We start from the raw sequence: 21896 nt of genomic DNA, 5'->3' as shown, positions 1-21896 counted from the left end.
ATTGTCCCATCTCCAAAGCGTTGTGGCTCTGTCAGGGCTGGGACCCTGACTTGTCTCACTTTCTTTGTGCCTGCCGACCATGCCACATCGAATAGATAGATTATCCATATGAAATACTTTATTTTGTTCTAAGTAATCAATCAATTCTGCGCTTCTTGGAGGTATTGAATGTGATTTATTATATTGTCTTGTTATTTTGTGTAATTAGTTGTTCGTTATTTATCACACATTTTCGCATAATTGTACCAAACTACTAAGTATTAGCTGTTTACAGCAATCATCGGTGGCTTGCTATTTTGTTACTTTATCGACGCTTCATAAACCAATCGTTATTGTTTCAAGATGGAGGGTAAATGTGTTGGAGAAGGCTGTCAACTATACTTCAAGAAACGTAGTGGCAATAAGAACAGAAGTGCACGCAATGTAAATAGTCCACAATATAAATGGCTCCTAGATACACTGGTGCAACAAGGATTGATCAGAGAGTCAAGACAGATCCGGATCTCATGATCTAGACGGGCAAGGTCCGAGTTTGTCAAGATGGATGCATCTTCCGTACTGTTTCCCCGTCTCGATCTCGATTACTTGAGAACCATTACGTGTGGAACGTATCAGATATCTCTGGCTCCTGGTTACATCGCCGAACATTTAAGTGATGACGGAGACTATGAGGTGTGGCTTTACCAGCACTCCCCAGACCTTCTCCGATGTCAACTACATTCTCGACACAAAAGCCAAACGAAATATAACGTTTGGATACGGTTCACCGTTTCACCCGATGATGAGGCCCCAATAAAGGACTACTACTGCCAGTGCCCAGCTGGAGAGAGAACGATGGGAATGTGTGCGCACATCTCCAGTATCTTGTACTACCTTGGGTATTACAGGGCGCTGGAAAACCCTCGACCATTACAACCACAGGTGAAGAAATTCCGACAAAACTTGAAATAGTTTTCCATGCGGCAACGGAGTGCATATGTCGAAAGTATGTTTGGGGCTCGATATGAAAGATCCCCGTTACCATGTGACTAACCAAACTTATAAATATAGGTATTATACAATCGCCCGTAGCTATGAACACTCCCGTAAATGCGAAAACCAACCAAAATCATAAGGAACACGTTTTGTTTGTTGTTCTGTCCATTTGTCAGCCAATGTCTTCAACCACGGGGACTTGTGAAGTAGCCATCTTGGATTTTTTTTTTATAAAAAAGTGTTTCTCTCACTTTTTTTCATATCTGTGTACATATTCTCAACATACCGAGCAAATACTCTCGTGTTTTTTGTTAATTATCTAAAGAAAATCGAAAATCGGCAATTCAACCATAGGCTAATTCAACCCAAGATTTGAAAATGTTCCACCACTTACATGTTGATGATTTTTCCTCTCATCAATAGCATATTACGTACTGTTTAATAGGATAAAAATTGGTTTGCATCCAACGCCCATAAAAGGGTGTATTCTCTAAAAAAAACACAGTTTTTGTGTCTAAAATGTTATCATCGAAAATGGCATTTTTGAGATTGTTTCTTCCATAAAACAGCCAAATGGCGCGATGGAAACATTTATTTTGATTTTTTGTCACAATCATTCCATGAATGTATTCTTTACGGTGACCATCATTTGATTAGATTTTCATTAATATTTTACATAACATACACATTTTATCAACACTTAGACAGCTTCTGAAAGGTACAACTTTGAGGAGCCATAAAAAACAAACCAAGTGACCTAAATCTTTATACTTTATAGATTTGTGACCATAACGACATGGGCAATGCACCACCAACAGGAAATTTGAATCAGAGAAGGGGCCATTTTGGAAACAGGCCCTTTGATATGTTTTGGCCACCGACTTTTTAACGTTTTAGCGACCTCTCGTTCTCCAAACGGACTTCCTAACTACCACTAGGCTAGAATCTAGACTAAAAAGCAATTCCCACTGGCAACGAAAACAAGAGGCCAAGGGCCACGTAGTTCCCTGGGCATGGTATTAGTATTCAATTCATTGTTGTCAATTTTCTAGCATTTGGTAATTATAGTTTGTTTGTCTGAGCGCTGTAGCCTTATAGTTGACCAATGAAGAGGCTATTGTACAAATACTTTTATAATTGATCTTGTCCAGCATTTATTATAATTTCATTTAGGGCATATGCCGGTCAAAATGGCCTTAGAAATCGACAAGCCGTCAAACAATTTTGTTTTAACGAGGGTTTGTCGTTACTGGTGCATGTAGCTATATAGCGCGTGATACCAGGTAATTAATATTGTGCCCGCTGCCAACATCTCATGATTGTACAAGAGGCCCAGATGACCTGTATCACTCACCTGGTTATTTTTAAGAAATTACATGTTAAATGAGTTAAATCAAAAGTAACCTAAAGTGCATATTATCTGTGCATCTAGACCCATATTTTGTAAATATATAACTAAATGGACCCATTTTGGCTCTGCCCTTCGGGCCCTTAGGTTGTCGACCCCATGCAATTGAATCAGTCACCTAGGGATGTTATCTTTGTAACATGAGCGATGATATATAATGATATCCATAGTCAGGACAGTGGTATAAAATTCCTTTCCGATTAAAACACACAATCTGAAATTTACTGAAAATATCGCTGTTGAGATCTTGTCGTGAGTGCTATTCATTTAATGTGATGACACAATCACTCCGTTTCAAAGAGGATCTGACGATTAAAAAAATCAAATTACTGCCTTCAGAATTTTTAAGATGAATTTAATATGTGCGAACTAGCTTAACTACTGTGCATAACTTGCGTACGTAGATCTGGTACAACCAACATCGCAACTTTAAACGATCTTTTACAGTGCAGCCCTTACGACTTTCTCAGCTAAAATTCCTTTAACAATCAACCGATCCTCGGTCAATTAGTAACCGAATAACCGAATAAATTTCATCGTCAATCAAAAATCGATAAGTGAAGAAAATCAATAATTGATCACCAACGACTGATCTGTTTTGAACGATTGCTACAAAGGTTATGATGTATCACAGTATTATAGGATTACAACCCAAAATTATTTTCTTGTACCATATATGATTATTGTTATTTCTATAGCTGTCGTCGTCCAAATGATGTTAATGTATTTGTACGTTATCGTGGTGGACATTTTGAGTATCTGTATGTTCAAAATACGTTCATATTTACTACTTTTATAGAAATGAAATTTCTTAAATAATCACCGGACTCTGTAGCAAGATCACGACCTGTGGTACAATTCACTAAAAGATTGCAAATAAATATTCACAAGAGAAATTACGGCGCGGAAAGGATGTCATAATTAAATATTTTTGCCTAGGCAGAAATCGAATCTTGCCTGGGTAAAGATATTTCAAAAATAATTTTGCCTCGATTTCTGCCTAGGCAAAATTCGAATATTGCCTACACTGAAATATTTTTGCCTAAGCAATACTCGATTTTTGCCTATGCAAAAAAATAATTTTGCCTAGGCAAAAATATTTAGTTATGACATTCTTCCCGCGCCATAAGAAATGAACACAAACTTTCCCAACTTATCACAGACCTTATTTTAAATAAATCGATTTGTATGCGATAGATTATAATATTCTATTTAGGCATAGCAAATTTAGTTAAACCGACTGTTTAAGCAACTGATATATGGTCCTCGATCATGGCTGTAATTCAGGGAAATATAGGAGACATACACGGAGAAAATGACGGAACTTTCTAATAAAGGACAAACATGTACATAGAGAAATTGATGTAACTATCTTATAAGGGACATAGACGGGGAAAATGATGTAACGATCTTATGAGGGACATAGACGGGGAAAATGATGTAACTGTATCTTATAAGGGACATAGACGGGGAAAATGATATAACCATCTTATAACGGGGACATACACAGAGAAAATGATGTAACTATCTTATATCGGGACATACATAGAGAAAATGATGTAACTATCTTATAACGGGACATACATAGAGAAAATGATGTAACTATCTTATAACATGGATATACACAGAGAAAATGATGTAACTATCTTATAACAGGGACATACACAGAGAAAATGATGTAACTATCTTATAACGGGACATACATAGAGAAAATGATGTAACTATCTTATATCGGGACATACATAGAGAAAATGATGTAACTATCTTATAACGGGACATACATAGAGAAAATGATGTAACTATCTTATAACGGGGACATACATAGAGAAAATGATGTAACTATCTTATAAGGGACATACATAGAGAAAATGATATAACTATCTTATAACGGGGACATACATAGAGAAAATGATGTAACTATCTTATAACGGGGACATACATAGATAAAATGATGTAACTATCTTATAACGGGGACATACATAGAGAAAATGATGTAACTATCTTATAAGGGACATACATAGATAAAATGATGTAACTACATCGTATGTATCTTAAAAGGGACATACACAGAGAAAATTTTAAGAGACTTTATACTAGGGAGAATCAATTTACTTGACCTGAAAAAGTCGTAGTTACGGGAGGTAGCAAAGACAATGTGATACAAATATTTGCAGACATTTTCACTTTCAATCCCCCATGCCACAGTTGACACTCTGTTGAATGTCTTGTAAATGTCACAGAAAACTAGACAGTAGCGGTTTCCCACATTCTGTTACAGATTAACAGTAATATTCCCTGATTGGAAACCTGACTGATATCTATATAAATGGGGAATGCCACCGAAATAATTCTGCAAAAGAAGAGATATTGTGTCGGTGAAGGGTTTGTACGATGTACATCAAGGTATTGTTTTGCAGTTAACGTGAAAATTCAAATAAAATGTAAAAAGAATAGAAATAATCAATACTACATACATCGAGTGCTGACTGTAGTTCGTCACCGTTTACCGGGGCGGTTGGAGTGTCCGGCGGAGATAATTATCGGGATTAGTATATAGAGGTACTGACTTGGGTAGGGATTAGTAGTGGGGAGGGGTGAACTGTACTTAGTCTACCTGAGGGGACAAAACAAGAGTTACCTCCTACATTTTTGTCAGGGAATGAAGTAAAATTCAATTCATCCCAGTACTTCACTTTTATTTCTTGAAATAAAATTAATATGTGAATGTTTAGAATACTCTGAAACGTATTTAAACAAATTTGTTGAACATGAAACGGCTGCAGCGATATAAAAATATATCGAAAATATATGTACAGATAGGAAAATCGATTTCCTTTGGTATAAATGTGTAGGTTTTTGCAGGAACAACTGCACTTTTATTTTCAAGCACAGGTGCGAATATGTACCGCTGTGTAATCAAAGGTCCCCTAAGCCCCAATTGGCCTTTCCTATGCTTGACGTGATGCAAATGTAAGGTGATACAGTGTACTAACACTGTGATGCAGTATTAGTACACTTTATTACATTGTTAGTACACCGTATCATCTACAATCTACTTTTGCATTGAATGGAGTTCCTACTTAACTATTAAGTGGGTGTTTTCATTCATTGGAGATGTAAGGAAAGGATGAGGATAAGAGTTTTATAAGATTTATCATTTTCAACTCGTGTAACAATAGAATTGACGCCAAGACTTTCTAAATAATTTCAATTTTCAATATTTAGAGTGTGTGACGATAGTCGAATTTTAGTTATTTCTCTCAAAAATTCAACTGATATGGACTTTTTCAGATAATTCTGTAAAGTATAACTGTTGTAAACATGTTGATATAAAATTTCTTTAGAGGACAATATTTTTTTTCTACACACTCTTTCAAAACTTCTTTCCTTTGTCACTTGAAGATCATTAATGTCAACCTTTTGTGATTCCCATTTATGTCCGAAACCTATTCTATATAATTCTTCCTTGATATTCAACATCCATCTATCATTATTTTCTAACATGTCGTCATAGCAAGACTGTGAAATATAATTTCGGTAGTTTCTCAGTTTAATCCAATATTTCATAATTCTAATTTTTCGTAGCACTCTTAATGGATACCTACCTACTACAAGATAAACCACATCGTTACTTGTACTTTTACGTACACCAAGCAATTTATTACAAAAATAATATGTACTTAAAATGCTATTGATATATGTATCAAATACAGTTGTATTCCAACGTTGAAATAATTTTTCGGCATAGCCGTATAATATTCTTTTTAATGATTATTAACTTAGTTTAAATTGTATTTTATTTGTGATTCGATACAACATGTAGTACAGCAACATAAATGAAAATGATCGGATTCAGAAACAAGTACAGTGTACTTATATTAATCTGTCTCCATAAGTTGTAACATATTGGCAAAATGACGGTACTGACAAAGTGGACTACATTATTTAATACAGGTAGTGAGGGGGTGCGGAGAGGGGAGGAAAGCGTGTGGGGTTATTAACTTATTAACGTGATTCCGGTTTGGCGTCCTCCACCTCTCTTGTCTTGATCAATCAGTCAATTTGGTATTGTACCTTCAAAATAGAGCTAATTATTTTCTAAATTCTCTTAATTTTCTCCTGTTTATCTCTCCTACCATTCCCTTTTACAATACATATTTATATTATACAATGCAGATTATCTTTTTTTATACTAAACAGATTATATTTTTAAATTTGTCTCAAGTACACGTATTTGCTTTTTTTGCAGTTAGACGTACATGTAAAACCATTTCAGGTAAAAGTAGATTTCAATTGATTCCACGAGAAAAGGGGGTATCTGAAAGCTCTTTTACACATGTCAGACAATCTATCGGCTATATTCAGATACGTGCTGAATGTAAACTATATAGCATTTTTAGATCTCCTATCCCTTAAAATGTATTTATCATCTTATATAAGATATGTTATCAAGATAATATGCCGAAACACAATACAACATAGTATCATAATTTAACTCATTCCATTATAACAATTATACACAACGAGAAAAACTTTTTTTTCAAATATTTATTTTGTATGTGTGTGTGTGTATTTCGGCACAAATTGCATGAAACTTGTAGAAAAAAAACTGATACTCTCTCAATTCAGAAAATTAAAATAAGCGCCTATATCATCTGTTGTTAAACGTACATGTAGTGAATGAGCAAATAGTAAAAATTAGAGATACTATCTCATTTACATATTTAAATTGCTCATTTAAATATTTTTTTTTTTTTTTAAAGTTTGATAATTTAAAATTTGGGCATAGCAACATTTAGATTTTTTCTGGGGTCTGATCTAGCCCACCATCCTCCCTTTGGTGTCATTCCTATAAAGGACTACTTACAACCGGAAACCAGGGTGAAGTCTGATTTACATATTTGTTACTATTAATCTTAAAATGAATTATAAAACATTAACCAAAAGAACAGGTCCGGAGTTATATATGCGCACAGAGTACAAAATTCACTATTGGAATTTTCTTCACTACATGACAGCTGGTAAGATGCAGAAATAAATCAATACTTTTAAGGAAATTGTTTGCTTTCAAACGTTAGGTGAACGTTACTATGCATATGCTAAGAATGTTATTGAGAAATCTAATTTTGAAATGTACAGATTTTGATATTATATATGTACCCTTTGTCTGATCTTCAATGAAATTAGTAAATTAATGTATTTTTAAATCATTAGGTTTGCACACCAACGCTGTCACGAATGTTTTGCCTCATATATCAAGGCTGCTAAATAGTGGGATTAACACAGTTCCCTTGTAGGTAAGCATCTGAACTCTGACCCCTATCCGAGAGAGTGTCCTTGGCTCGGCTATAATTGTATATTGAAGTCATGCTATGTGGCACTGCTAGAGCTCAATATTAAAAAGCCTAATTGTAAATTAAACTGGGTCTATGAGATAAAAGATGATTTATGTAGACATGGCTTTAATTACGTTTGGATTGCTCAAAATGTTAACAATGAAAAACACTTTTTAGATTTGTATACGCAACGCTTGCATGACATATTTATACAAGATTTATATAGTTCCTTTAATAATTCTTCTAAGTGTCAAATTTATAAATATCTTGCGAATGACTTTGAACTTCAATATTACCTGACGAAATCTCTTAATTCTAAAACTAAACAGATTTTAAGTAAATATCGTATGCAGGCACACTCTCTTCATATTGAGTCCGGACGCTATAATGCAGTTCCGAGAGGTGAGCGAATTTGCACCTTGTGTAACAACAATGATATTGAAGACGAAATGCATTTTATTTTATTATGTCCTGCGTATGTAGAATTAAGAATTAAATTTTTAAAGAAGTACTATTACAAACATCCTAGTGTATTCAAGCTAATAGAATTATTTTCATATAAAAATATTAAAACATTACGTAATTTGGGTAAATATTTGGTGCATGCAACAGATCTAAGAAACAATCTAATGAATTTATGAACCTATGCGGTATCGTCTATAGTGCTATATTGTACTTCATTATTTTAATGATATTAATGGTAATGAGTATTAATATCAATTTTGTACATGTATAAGGAATTATCCTCCGCCATCTTGGGACATTCTATTATTATGATTCTTGTATTATGTATTGATATATACCTATATGTTATATGACATTTGGTAAATAAAAAACTTGAAACTTGATGACCGGAACAAGGACAATAATCCTCGTCAATCAACCGCTCTCTGAGTATAATGATGATCGTGATAATTCCAACTTTTAACTTAACTATAGAACACATGTCGTGCTATGTTATGACCACCGGTACAGTTGAAAGTTTCATTTATATTCAATTCAATTCGACTTTACTGGAATCGAACTTTTATAACTACAACTGTATTTTTATATATAAATGTATTTTACCTACACATATCGTCATGAAAACATCACCCATTGTCGCAATGATCATCCCAAAACGTCGTGTTACGGTAACGCCACTTAAAAAATACAAGGTTGATCTCAGGTTTTTGGTCTTGATTTCTTTCTTTTACAGCCCTTCCCACAGGAAAGGTATTGCTTTGCCCAATGGACTATGGTTATGTACGTATGGTTATTGAACACATATTCGGACATTATGTAAACGTGTTCCAAGCGTGCAAAATAAGGTAAAGTCAACACAAATTATCATTCTAAATGCAGTACAAGGCTCGTCGTTTCAAGAAAACAGGACAACATAACTATTCGGACATCGTTAAATGACGGACTTAAATTGTACAAACACTTAACTCATTCACCCCTCATTTCATTTCTCTGCATACACGTACAAAATAACTTGGCTACGCGCATGGTATTATCACCAAAATGTTAAATAATTAGTTCGTTCATTTATTTCACCAGCAGTTTTATATCATAAACACCAACATTTAAACTATGCCGTTTATATTTTTTTGAAGATATTTCTAAAAAAAAACACAAACCAGAAAATCACAAGCGCTTTCACATGCTTTGAGAGCAAGCTCTTCATGTGTAATGAAAAATAGTAGTGTTTTTAAATAGTTTTACATCTAAATTGTATATATATAGTATACCATTGAAACGTTCTTAATTAATTTGCACATTTAACTGATATTTCCCTTGACAACAATACTAGGAGTTAAATAATAATTAAAGATATATATCTCCTGTTATACTTCACTCACAACTTGTTGTAAACACGTATTATAATACAAATATTGTATACAAATAATACTATGTTATGCTCTAAGTGTGATACAATTATTCTGATGCAAATTATATGGAATATTTGTAGGATGGAATTAAATAAAGTAATGTGTGATACTGATTATATGTGACAATAAATTTGCTATTTAAAACTTTATGTCACATATATTACAAATTTGCTATATATAACTTTATGTCACATACATTATATAAATTTGCTATATATAACTTTGTGTATTTTATTTTCATTAATTCTTCAATTAAATCTTATCATTTAATGATATAAAGCAATGCATTTGTATGTACCAAGACAGAGTTATTTGTCCACAAACACATTCAGGACTTGTCCTCACGTATGTGTTTCCCTTTCAGTGTAAACTAGACCTTAGGGAGCTAGCTGTTGTAGCCCTGCCTGGACAAAATTAATTGATACTGTCAATAGTCCAGATAACACCAACATACACAGATTGCACTGAATATCGGCCCAACGATGCCGCCTAGTGGGAGGTATAGCTGGTATTTCACCGTTGTTGCTAAAAAAAGACATTAAAACTTATTTTTTTCTTAAATTAAAAGAATTCCAGTTGATACCGAATATTGTAATTGTTATCAACACAGCAACTACACAATACCTATAATCTGGCATCACAACATACAGCCATGAATGCACAGTTAGGCTTAAAATCTGTTTACAAGGTACAAAGCAGCAATTTTTCGACCGCTGGCTATAGTTCTCGGGGCTATAAATTACGGCAAGCCGTTTTAACATTTAATCCCATTTCCTCTTTAGGTAAAATATGCTTCAGATTTATTTCACTTAAGTGAAATAAATTTTATTCATCTTAAGGGAAAATCTTTTTCACTTAAGTGAACATAATGCAAATGCTGCTTTTGAGTAAATCGGACACCCACTTTCATGAATCAGATATGGACTAGTCCATCTACTGACCAATTCGAGACCTTTTCTCTACTTCATTTGTTGTTAGTAAAATCAATACTATTTCCCATATGATTTACTTTCACTTATGTTTTATTTCCATTATGATAAGTGATACTGAACGTGTTTTTACTCACACTGTTTCTTAGTTGTCATAGCATTGGATTGCAGTGTTTAATGGTTTTAACAACATCTTCTTTGTCAAAATCGGTTATTTTATTTAATTTACTTTTGAAAATTAAAAATGAAGGCGTTTCTTAAACATGATGTCTAATCAATTCCAATATTTCATTATTTTAGGAAAAAAAACTGTTCATAGTTATTAGTATGTATAAGCGAAAGGCTTACACTGAAGGTATAAATCATAAGTGAAATAAAACATAATGGAAATAAATCAGAAGTGGAATAAAACATAATAGATTTTTTTTACCTTGGAGAAAATAAAACATAATGGCAATGAGACATAACATCAGAGACCTATAGAATATAAATTATTCGCATTCAGTTTTTTTCACTTAAGACAGAGACCTATATACTAGTATATAGGTCTCTGCTTAAGATAAAGAACTAGAATTAAAACTGACAATATAAAACATGCGGTAGATCTAATATATGTTGGTTTTTGATAAAGATAGCGAAATATGGATAGCAGCTAGCAGGACCATTAAACCTCTTAGTATTTGAACATATTATTGTCATCATCGGACTTGAGCATTCGAGTAGCTATTTTATTCACTCGCACAAATAAGCTTACCAATTTATAACGAAAACACAACGAAAGCCCAATAAATCCATTTTTGGTTACAATGATGCAACGCCTCCATTTTCCCCGAGACTACTACTTCCGGTGACGATTGGGGATAATTTCAAATGTAAGTATTTTTGCAAAAGTTTGACGCGGTGACGTTCCCCTACACATTCATTTTCTTGGTGCATACACGCGTAGTATTATACATGAAACACAGAAGAATTAAAAAGACTATACGAATAGGTACATACATATCGAAAATTTACTTTTTAACGCAAAATAAATGTGATTAGTGTTACTTTTCACATATGGTTCAGAGCCGACCCCTTCCTTTCTGCCGTGTTGGTCCCTCAGCACCATTTGCTAGTCACACTTCTTGGGTTTTGTATTATCACCACGCGTTTGAAACTTGGTTATTGTATCGCAGTTTATTTTTAATTATGTGTTTGGTTGAAAATTTGTAAAAATCATGCACTTCCATGTTGGAACATAAAATAAAAGGCGTACACTAGCCTTTGTATACAGTTAATCTAAGGGAGGTAACTCAGATTAATTTTGATTTCTTTCATCGACACTATATAGACATAATAGACTTTTGACAGGCACGTAGATAATTGGCATAATTTAGGCTAGTAAGAGAAAAATATGACATCAATTTTGCAAATTCCACTTTTTTTATGTCTCATGATATAGCTATTTTATATAAATTTGCCTGTAGCTAAGCTAATAAATAGATAAAAATAATATTAAATTACTATTCTTCTTCTAATCTATTAGTATTACCAGAGACATATGACATATGTCTCTGGTATTACTAGTAATCAATGTACATTTTATTTGCATGAGTCTTTTCCAACTGAATTACTTTAACAATGATTACCACAATGTTAAATTTAATTATTTACATAAGTGAATGTTAGTCCCATATCCAAATTCAACATCCGAGTATAGAAATGGAGATTCTCTTGTAGTTTAATCACTTGTTACCATAGTCATATATAGACGTGTACATGCAGCTTCACATTAGGTGAATTTCCCATTAGCTTGTGTGGTAAAGATATGCCAAAATAGCCGAGGGATTTGCATGTTTGATCATTCAGTGACTTTATACATAGTAGATCACGCGATATTATTATCTAGGCCTATTGATATATAAAATCAATATTTTTGCCAAAGGTCATTAAACTGATGGCATTATAATAATTCCCATGGTAAAGTTATTACAGTATTTGCCCTAATAAGGTCGCCTACCCTAATAAGGGCTTTTTGCCAAAGGTCATTAAACTGATGGCATTATAATAATTCCCATGGTAAAGTTATCACAATATTTGCCCTAATAAGGACGCCTACCCTAATAAGGGCACCCCTACCTTTTTTCAAGGAAATAAATGATTGACTGAGTATCGAGATGGTGTTCAAAAGTAATATTAATTCATGTGAAATGTTTTGCTACTTTATGTGTTCAATTTTCTCAAGCAAATTAAGTAACTGGAACACAAGTTTTTGCCACATTTTGTCTTCCAAATGATGACATGTCAGTGCAAAGAGCACGCAAAACTAAACACACTTACAAATAATAACTTACCATCTTTATTTGAAGATGAAGTAAAAGACTTCATTCTTGTTTATAAATAACTTTTGTTCAGAACAGAAAGCTAGTAAAAAAACATTGTAAATCAATTATTAGGTCTAGAAAACGATGTCTGATATGATCTGGGAAATCACCTGTGTCTGTAAATAGAACACAAAAGAGTTCCATTTGAACATAAATGGTGGAACATACGTTCTCTGGTCTGAAGATCAGCTGGCATGGTTTACAAGTTTACAGGAATATTCAAGTGATGTTTAAGCTTAATATATGATAATGAATAGATATCTTCATCTGGAATATTTTTATGACTGAATATTTTACCGTTTCCACAGCCTTGGGTATTCTGCTATAAGGTATAGTCTGTTTCATAAAACTTCAGAATAACTAATCTTGATAAGGGCGCCCCCACTGTCAATTACCTGCGCCCTTATTAGGTCAAATACAGTATTTATAATTAGTAATAGTTTATAGTTTTGTGTTGCGTCCATCCATTCGTCATCATTCGTCCTGTAGCATATGTATATAGGTCTTTCTGACCAACATTTGACCTTTGACCAGTAAAAGGTTTGTAGGGGCTGCATTTCCTTCATAATTTAATTTGTCACTGGAACTTCATACCTGGAGTTTACAGTAGTGAGGTGGCATATCAGTAATCAAAAGTAGGTTACTCTGACCTACATTTTGACCTTTAGCAAACACCAAAGAAAAAAAATTGTCTGGGGCTCTATCTCATACACTTTACTTATCACTGGAACTACAGTAACACGTCATACTTTGGGAATGGTCAATTTAGTTATTATGAATTTATCATCAGTGCATGCATTTTTGGCATATTTAATTTCACATCAGATTGGGGACTGTACTTTGAACTGTCTTATTTGATAACTGTGTTCATAATAAATTTGTAGATATCCAGATAAAATAGAATTTAAATTGTTTTGTATTTTCAGGATGTCATAGAGTTGACAGATCTGTGACCAGACTGTTTGGTATCCACATTAGTGATGGCATACCACCTCCAGGACCCGCGGTTCTCTACGGAGGGACTGACCTTGTATACTGGAGGCCTGAATACTATGGTCAGGATGGCTGCCCCCACTCAGTCTGTCAACCTTGCCCCACTTCTTACACATGCACCTATTCCTACAGCAAACCCACCACAGGGACAACAGGGAACCTCACTTGTAGTACACACGACTTTGTCTATTCCTTCCCAGCAGCCAGGGCAACTACCACCTCTTCAGGCAGCACCCCAGGACTCCACCGTCAGCTCCGCAGCACCACCTGTGAGGCAGAAACCTCAGATTCTAGAGAAGATGAAGCTGCTGAGGGATTCTGGAAAATACTGTGACATAGTCATAGATGTAAAAGGGAGACAATTCAGGGTTCACAAGAATGTCCTAGCTGCTTGGAGCCCTTACTTTGACTGTCATTTGTTTGGAGACGGCTACACATCTCCAGATCTCATGATCGTTAACTATGATAACTATGAAGTCTTTTCAGACTTACTTGATTTTCTCTATTCAGGATGCATAGCACCAAGGGAAACAAATTTTCTGCAATTGCTGCATCTGGCTGTGAGTTTTCAGATTGATCCACTGAGAGGAGATTGTGAGGAATACCTTAGATCCAACCTTCACCTCGGCAATTTCATCAGCACTTACTTCCTTTGTCAAAAGTACAGTCTCACATCCTTAGAAGACTACATTGCTGGATTTCTGCAGATGAACTTATCAGATGCTGTAAAGCAAAACGAGTTTTTGTCTCTCCCAGTTGGACGTATTCATGCCTTCCTGTCGACAGGCCGCATGGAGCAAATCAAACCAGAGGTAAAATTATTCTTGATCATCAGTTGGGTAGGATTTGATGTTCAGGACCGTGAACGGTACCTTGTGATGCTGTTAAAACACATAGACTGGTCGACAGTGGCTAGTGATTTTCTGTTGGAAATCAGCAGGACGGAGAATTTCTTCACGACGCATGAATCTAGTCTGTATCTTTTGCTACAGACTTTATACAGTTCTCAGATTTCACTAGGGTCCCTATGTTGAACTTTTTCCAGCTCTGCGACAGACATACTCACACATTTTGAACAACATTGTACAGATCGGTATCGTCACACCAGAAATGGAAACTTTCTGTCCTGTCACTGTAAGTGTGTCATCCATTTTGAACTCGAATACGAAACAGGATGCAGCAGTCAATACAGAAGTGACTGGGCCAGATGTAGAAGCAGCCATGCCAGCACCTAGAAGAATGAGCATCACACGAAATGTTGATGTAAATTCTGATGAAAGTGTTGAGGGCAGTGACCGAGAAGAAGCTGAAGATTGCAATGAGCCGAGTTCCGAATCACCTCCACAACAAATACCTTGTACTTACATAGATGTACAATCAGGCACCATGAAAATGCACAAACGGAAAGGAATGCCAAAGAAAATTAAACTTATTCTACCAGTTCCTCCTAAAAGCAAGCAGCAAACAACAACACAAAAGTCACCAAAAAAACCCACTGAACTATCCGGTGTCCAAACCAGAAGTGGTAGATCAAAGAAAAGTGTCCCAGAGCTGGGAGAGGAAAATGAAGAAGAAATCAATGAGGATGAGAATGAAGAAGAAAATAGCTTTGATCAAACAGATGAAGATGATTTTGAAAATAATATGGAAATGGAGGAGAACGATTCTGAAGGAAATAAAGATGATTCATTCGATGATGAAATGCAAACAAAGACATATAATGCTACTTCAAAGAAGTTTCAAATTCATAAAAAAAGAAAATCCAATTTTGGAAATATGCCTAAAGAAAAATTGACCAGATCATGCGGTATTTGTGGTTTCACATGTACATCGTTGGCAGTCATGAAGGATCACAGACTTAAAATCCATTTCAAAAATCTGTACTTTGAATGTAAAGAATGTGACTTCCACAGTAGTGTGAATAGAGAGTACTTAGTACATATGAGAAAGCACTATGAAGGACCACCATATCACTGTAAACAAGAAGAATGTGATTATTCTTCTGATAAGCTGCAACGGGTCATCACACATCAGCGTAGCCATACTGAGGACCGGCCTTACCAATGTCAGGTCTGCAACATGAAGCTTAAATCCAGAAATAACCTTTTCTCTCATCTGAAAACTCATTCAGGTATTGTTTGAATTTCTTTCGTATCTTTGAAACCTGTATATATGACTTTACAACGATGGCATAGTTTCGATGGGTGTATTGTACAATGGTTCTGGTTAACTTCTGTCAATAATCCTGTCTATAACTCATGATCAAGGGTTTAATATAATTTGGTCAGTATAGACATTAGACAGGTTGTTGTTTATAATTATGATTGGTGCAATTGTGATCGTAGATAATTGTCAATCTTGTCTATAACAGCCTCTAAAGGGACCAACAAAAAGGGGTCATCATAGACAGTTGATCAATTTTTATCATTTTGATGTACTGGTGCATTGCATCGATCATGGCCCTGGTAAACTGTGAAACCTGCCTATTATAATCACTCAAGCCAAAGGTCTATTAAAAATTTGTCATCCTAGACAGGTGTTCATTTATAGTGTTTGTATACAAATCTATAAATTATACAACTGGTCTTGGATAACAACATTTGTATAATTTATGTTTATATAATTACATGAAATAATTTATTTATATTTCAGTTCAAGAAGCTATAATTGTACATAGTTCTAATTATATAATACAATAAAATAAAATATTATTTGCTCATAATCCTTAAGCCTAGAACAAGTCTTAATAGTGAAACCTGACTTACTGACACTGTATATGCCATAATGGGAATGAATCAGTATGTCGGATTCAACAGTGTGTCTATAATTATAATGGAAGTGGCATTGTGTTAGTAAAGGGAGTGTCTGCAATAACAGTAGAGTATGTCGCTGTTCCGGTGGATATGGTCTGATACTACAGGGTGTTGTTTAAATCAGTGGTCGGTAAAGACAGGTTTCACTGTATTAGTGTTTACTTTAATAATTCATGCTTGTCTTCAATAGAAAATCGTCCATTTGAGTGTGATGTGTGCCACTTGAAGTTTCGAACACGGAACACACGAGACACTCACCTTGTGACTCACAGCAATGAACGCCCGTATCTCTGCGACTTGTGTGGATTCTCAACCAAGTTCCAGTCTCATCTCATCTCCCACAAGCGAATTCACACAGGTAATAAGAAGGGACTTCTTTGTAGTTTCACACAATCAACAATGCATGTGTGAATGGTATATGTAAGGAAATTTTGAAATAGTTTTTTGATCTGTAGTTTGGATACAAATAGGGTAAGGTCGTGCCCACCAATCAACAATAAGCTGTTTTCATTTTTGCAGAATCATCAATTTTAAAAGAGTAAGCTTTAAATTAAATATCAAGGATCTTCTAGGTGTCTTGGATGAAAATGTCATACTTTGGTGAATTTTTGAGAATCATTGATTTCACAAAATTCCTTTTATAGCAACACATCTTCAGAGTATACTCCCATGCTGTCTATTAACGTGGAGGTTTGTTTGGTTGTTTTGGGAAAAACTCCAAAAACATTAGATGAATTTTGGAGTTTCCTTTGAACTACATTGTATATACATGTATACTGAATAAGCAGGACAGATGAGACATACTTGTGTGGAAATGAAATAAACCATACTGAGATACTTGTGATTTTCTGTTACAGGTGATGTATTCCATTGTTCATTCCCAGACTGTAAATACACCACACCAAAGAAGAGTCAACTCAAAAATCATTATAGGAAACATGAAAATATACGGACTAATGTTTGTAAAGTCTGTTTCAAGAGTTTCAAAGAAAAGAGTCACCTAAATCGACATGAAAAAATCCACTCAAAAGAGGCAGATTTAAAGTGTGATTTTTGTAGCTACAGTACCCATCGGTGCGACAAACTCAAATCCCATTTTAAAAAACATCACGGAGAAAATGCCACAGCTAAATCGCAGTACAAGAAAAGGAAAACAAAAGAGACTTTATCCTTAGCAACAAAATCCGCAGGACGACAAGAGTTTGATCATGCCTATACCATGCCACTCCCAACCACTTATATACACGACCTCCAAGGTAATGTTCAGGCTATTCCTGGCCTTTTACCAACCAATGAAATGAACATTGCTTCCATGTCTCTACCTGTCACCTTGTCCTCTACACTGGACCAGGACGAGGTCACCATGGAGGACCGACTCAGTATTGTAAGTGTTGCTGAAGGCGGGAACATCAGCGTCAACCAAGGACCACCTATCATTCACACACACAGACTTTCAGTACAAGATGCTGATCACCGAGTCATCATGACCGAATCTGATCAGCGGTCTCTCCTTTCGGAGACTGACCAGCGAGTGATCATGTCCGAAGCTGACCAGCGGCTACTGCTGCAGGAGAGTGACCATCAATCCTACATACAGCCTCAGGTCCATCTACAAGTATCCCAGTCGTCAGTCAGTCAACAGGGCCTGGCCTCTCCCACTTCTGGACAGTCACTGCAGGCCCAGGCTGGACAGGATTATGGTGGTCTCAGTGCTTTCATGGCCCTATTTTAACCCTTTCACCCCTACTGACCAGATTGGACTTCAAGTAAGGAATGTATGGTAGAGTCCAATAAGTTTCTTAGGGTTCAAAGGGTTAACCATGCAAGTTCCAACCTTGACATCACTAGTGGTCTCTGTGTGGTGATGACCCTACTATTGGCATGCTGGACTGTTAAGGAAATGTATTCAAGCTCATTAGCATAGTCTTTTCCAGCTTTAAAGTATATGTATATGATTCACACTTGAATGACCAAAAATCAAAGAAAAACCTGTCGGGTTCAACTGAGATTTTTCTTCAACATTTCATCTTGATGGTTTGAGTATTTATGTTTTGTCTACATTTGCTATAGATGGTAAATGTTTAAAAAAAAAAAAGTGATAGTATATTCATCACGATAAAGTCAGGCAGGGCAATGTGATGTCATTCACAGTGTTCATACCCTAATTTATCTCTATCATGTCAGCATTTTCTTGGTCCTTATACAGTCTTAAGCCTTTTTTTTTTAAACATGTGAATTAAAACTTGGATGTTTCAACAACTTTTCATGAGCATACTTGATATAGATGTCTTGACTGGAAATCAAAATACCCAATGCGAGATCTCTAGATCCAAGCACAGGGACTTGGCACGAATTCCCAACCCATGGTTCATGATATATATTTTTAATCTGTTATATGGATTGTGGGTTGGGAATTTGTGCAAAGTTCCTGTGGATCAAAGTATTATCCCATGGTCAAGCGTGTCCGTGGGTGTTCGGATATACATACTGCCATACATGGAATAAATGATAGTTTGATTAAGGAATATCTTTGAGCATAAATGTTAATAAACACAGTGGGATATACAATGAATATTGGTAATGTCTCTGATGTGTAAGTTATTTATATTTATAAGTTTCTTCCTCCGTCCATCTTTACTCTATATTGATATTAACCAGTCACTGAAATGGGTCACAGTTTATTTTCCCATACTATTTGGGTAAATACAAAATCACTTTATTTAATGTCAATATCTGTCAGCCAAGCAAGCGGGAAACACCTGATCAACACCTGGCATTCATAAACAGTTGTAAACTAATTTTCAACACCTCTAAATGAGTTACAGCTTACATGTATAAACATTCAGGTTTTTATTTTTGTAGACTTTGAAAAAAAAAAAAAAAAATTGCTGGAATACTCTACAACTATTTGTTTTATATTTTCATTGAAAAATATATGGTGTATTTAATTAAATGTGACTTGAATGTCTTGTTGCTTAGTGAATCCTGTATGAATACACTCTGTAGAGATACTCTGTTTTATTAAGTTTAGCATACCAGGGCCCAGTTGTTCAAAAGGTGATTAGGCTAATCACAGTTTAACAATTTTAAAATTATGACACAATTATGAGACTATAACACTTGTCAGTCTCTCCCTACCTGCCTATTTTAAGGAATACACACTCGGTTTTTGAAGTAAAGGAGAAATGAGATTCTTGTTAATCAAGTGATTATGCTAATCACCTTTCAAACAACTGGGTCATGTATGGAGAGAAATTTAGATTTAATTTAATTGGATAAGATATATGTAGCAAACAAGAAAATGTCAGATTTGACTGTTGTATTGTTTTCCAATTGTATTCTATGGACGGAAATTTGCATGTTTTATACTTGTCAACAAGTGTTGAATTATCAGTAATTGTTTATTGACGACAATGTTGAATTGCGAGATATCATATATTAAACCAAACAGCTGCCCCATCCCTTTAATTTGATGACCCATGGCCAGGTCCTCATCCTCCTGTTTCTGGACTGAGCATATCATCTCTTTAACATCACATATACTTAAGTATCTGCTTAAACTGTCTGTTAACATATTCTATCATTCAGCAAAAAACAGTTTTCCTGATTTGTTTAGTGTCCAGATTGTCCGAGTTTCCTCTGGCCCTGACACCAGGCGTCCATCTGTTACATTGTCTCAAGTTTGGTGTCAGGGACAGAAGAAATTCAGATTAAGTGTCCAGGGGCCTCGAATAAATTATGACTAGTTGATGTCATCAGCATTATACGGTACATTTGTATTTACATTGGTCGGATTCATGTTAGCTAAAAGAATATCACATTTCCATCACCACCTAGAATGTGTTGAAGCATAATGTTTTATCATGAATACCTTATACTTTGTTGAAGCAAGTTTTTCAAACATGACAGGTAAATGTCTTCCAGTATGTTAATCTCTAATAATAGATCATCTATATATATTTTTTTTTTTTTTTTTTTGCAAAGATAGCAAATACCATTGTACAAGAATACATTGTATATTGATTTTTTCAGTATTGACTAATTGTTATTCCAAGTTTGATGTGAAACCCTTTCGAAAAATATTGAGGGTCTATACATATAAAATAGCAGGTAAATCATGTCTGATTTGCAACAAGTCTAGAGGTTTCAATACTTGTATGAAATATTTGAAGACTTTTACTCAATGTGTTTTTTGTCTTTCTTGGAGCATGGTGATACATTTATTGGAAAAGAACTGTGCAAAATATAAAGAACTTAATTACCTTGTTCGACCTAAAAAGAACACAGTTAGCATACACAATGCACAAAAGGCCAAGTGGGTTTGCTTTATAATACCATGTACAGAGAAGTTTCTGTGTGAAATCTGTGTGGAAAAAATAAATGTTTTCATTCCTTTATGTAGCGATACAATCTGAACATTTTGTTTATAGGTATATAGAATGAAGAATATATTGGCAGATCAGTGAGGTTTGAAACTTTTGATATGTTTCAACTAGTGCTACGATCTTTAATTAATATTCCTGGAAAAAGATTGGGGGGGGGGGGGGGATACTTAAAGGGGCAGGTGTGAGATGTTTAAAGGGGCAGGTGTGTTAATTAGGTCAAATACACTAATAGAGAATACAGGCACAAATTGTTCATCAAAATTGAATTGTCAATGTGATTATGAACATCATGACCAAATTAGTAACACAGATTTATATTATTCATACCTTTAAAATTAAATGTTCTATCAAATATTTTATTAAAGTTTCAATAATAAAGATAATTAATGATAATGATAAATTATTAATTCTGTACATGTTCCAAGGTCAAGTGTTGTTTTTTTTGTTTATTAAATCCAAACAAATATTGTGAACAAAATTTGTTTGTAAATAAATCTACTCTTAAAATCTTATGACCTTCAAATATTTAACAAAGCTTCTAACCTGTCATCCTTCATTTGATCAGACTGGAAATGACACAGGACATTTTCCTGTACTGATTTTGAACTGCTTATTATCATGTGCAATATCTTATTTTTGTGCCGATGGCAAAATTGTTATGTACTGTGCTTAAGTATCTTTTGTCTGTAATGAACAGAAATGATGTGCGTTTCATGAATAAGCATGTTTAACACTGCTAGAATATATTTTAGCTCCATTACAAAAATATATACTCTGAAGTAAAAAAACATGTATCTTTTACAACTGAAGTCTAAATTGA

The 21896-nt window shown here is 34.7% G+C and overlaps 1 protein-coding gene across 1 annotated transcript; it reads left to right on the top strand.

The window, feature by feature from the left end:
• The first annotated feature begins 11424 nt into the window (after positions 1 to 11424).
• Positions 11425 to 21223, top strand: LOC117323330. The gene is given in 5 exon segments (XM_033878477.1): positions 11425 to 11650; positions 13812 to 14897; positions 14899 to 16009; positions 16882 to 17049; positions 17549 to 21223. Coding segments are annotated over 4 exon segments (3186 nt in total). The 5' UTR covers positions 11425 to 11650; positions 13812 to 13865; the 3' UTR covers positions 18424 to 21223.
• The last annotated feature ends 673 nt before the right edge of the window (positions 21224 to 21896 follow it).

The sequence above is a fragment of the Pecten maximus genome, chromosome 3 (genome assembly GCF_902652985.1).
Source record: "Pecten maximus chromosome 3, xPecMax1.1, whole genome shotgun sequence".
Lineage (NCBI taxonomy): Eukaryota > Metazoa > Mollusca > Bivalvia > Pectinida > Pectinidae > Pecten > Pecten maximus.
This window is presented reverse-complemented; position numbering and strand designations above follow the sequence as displayed.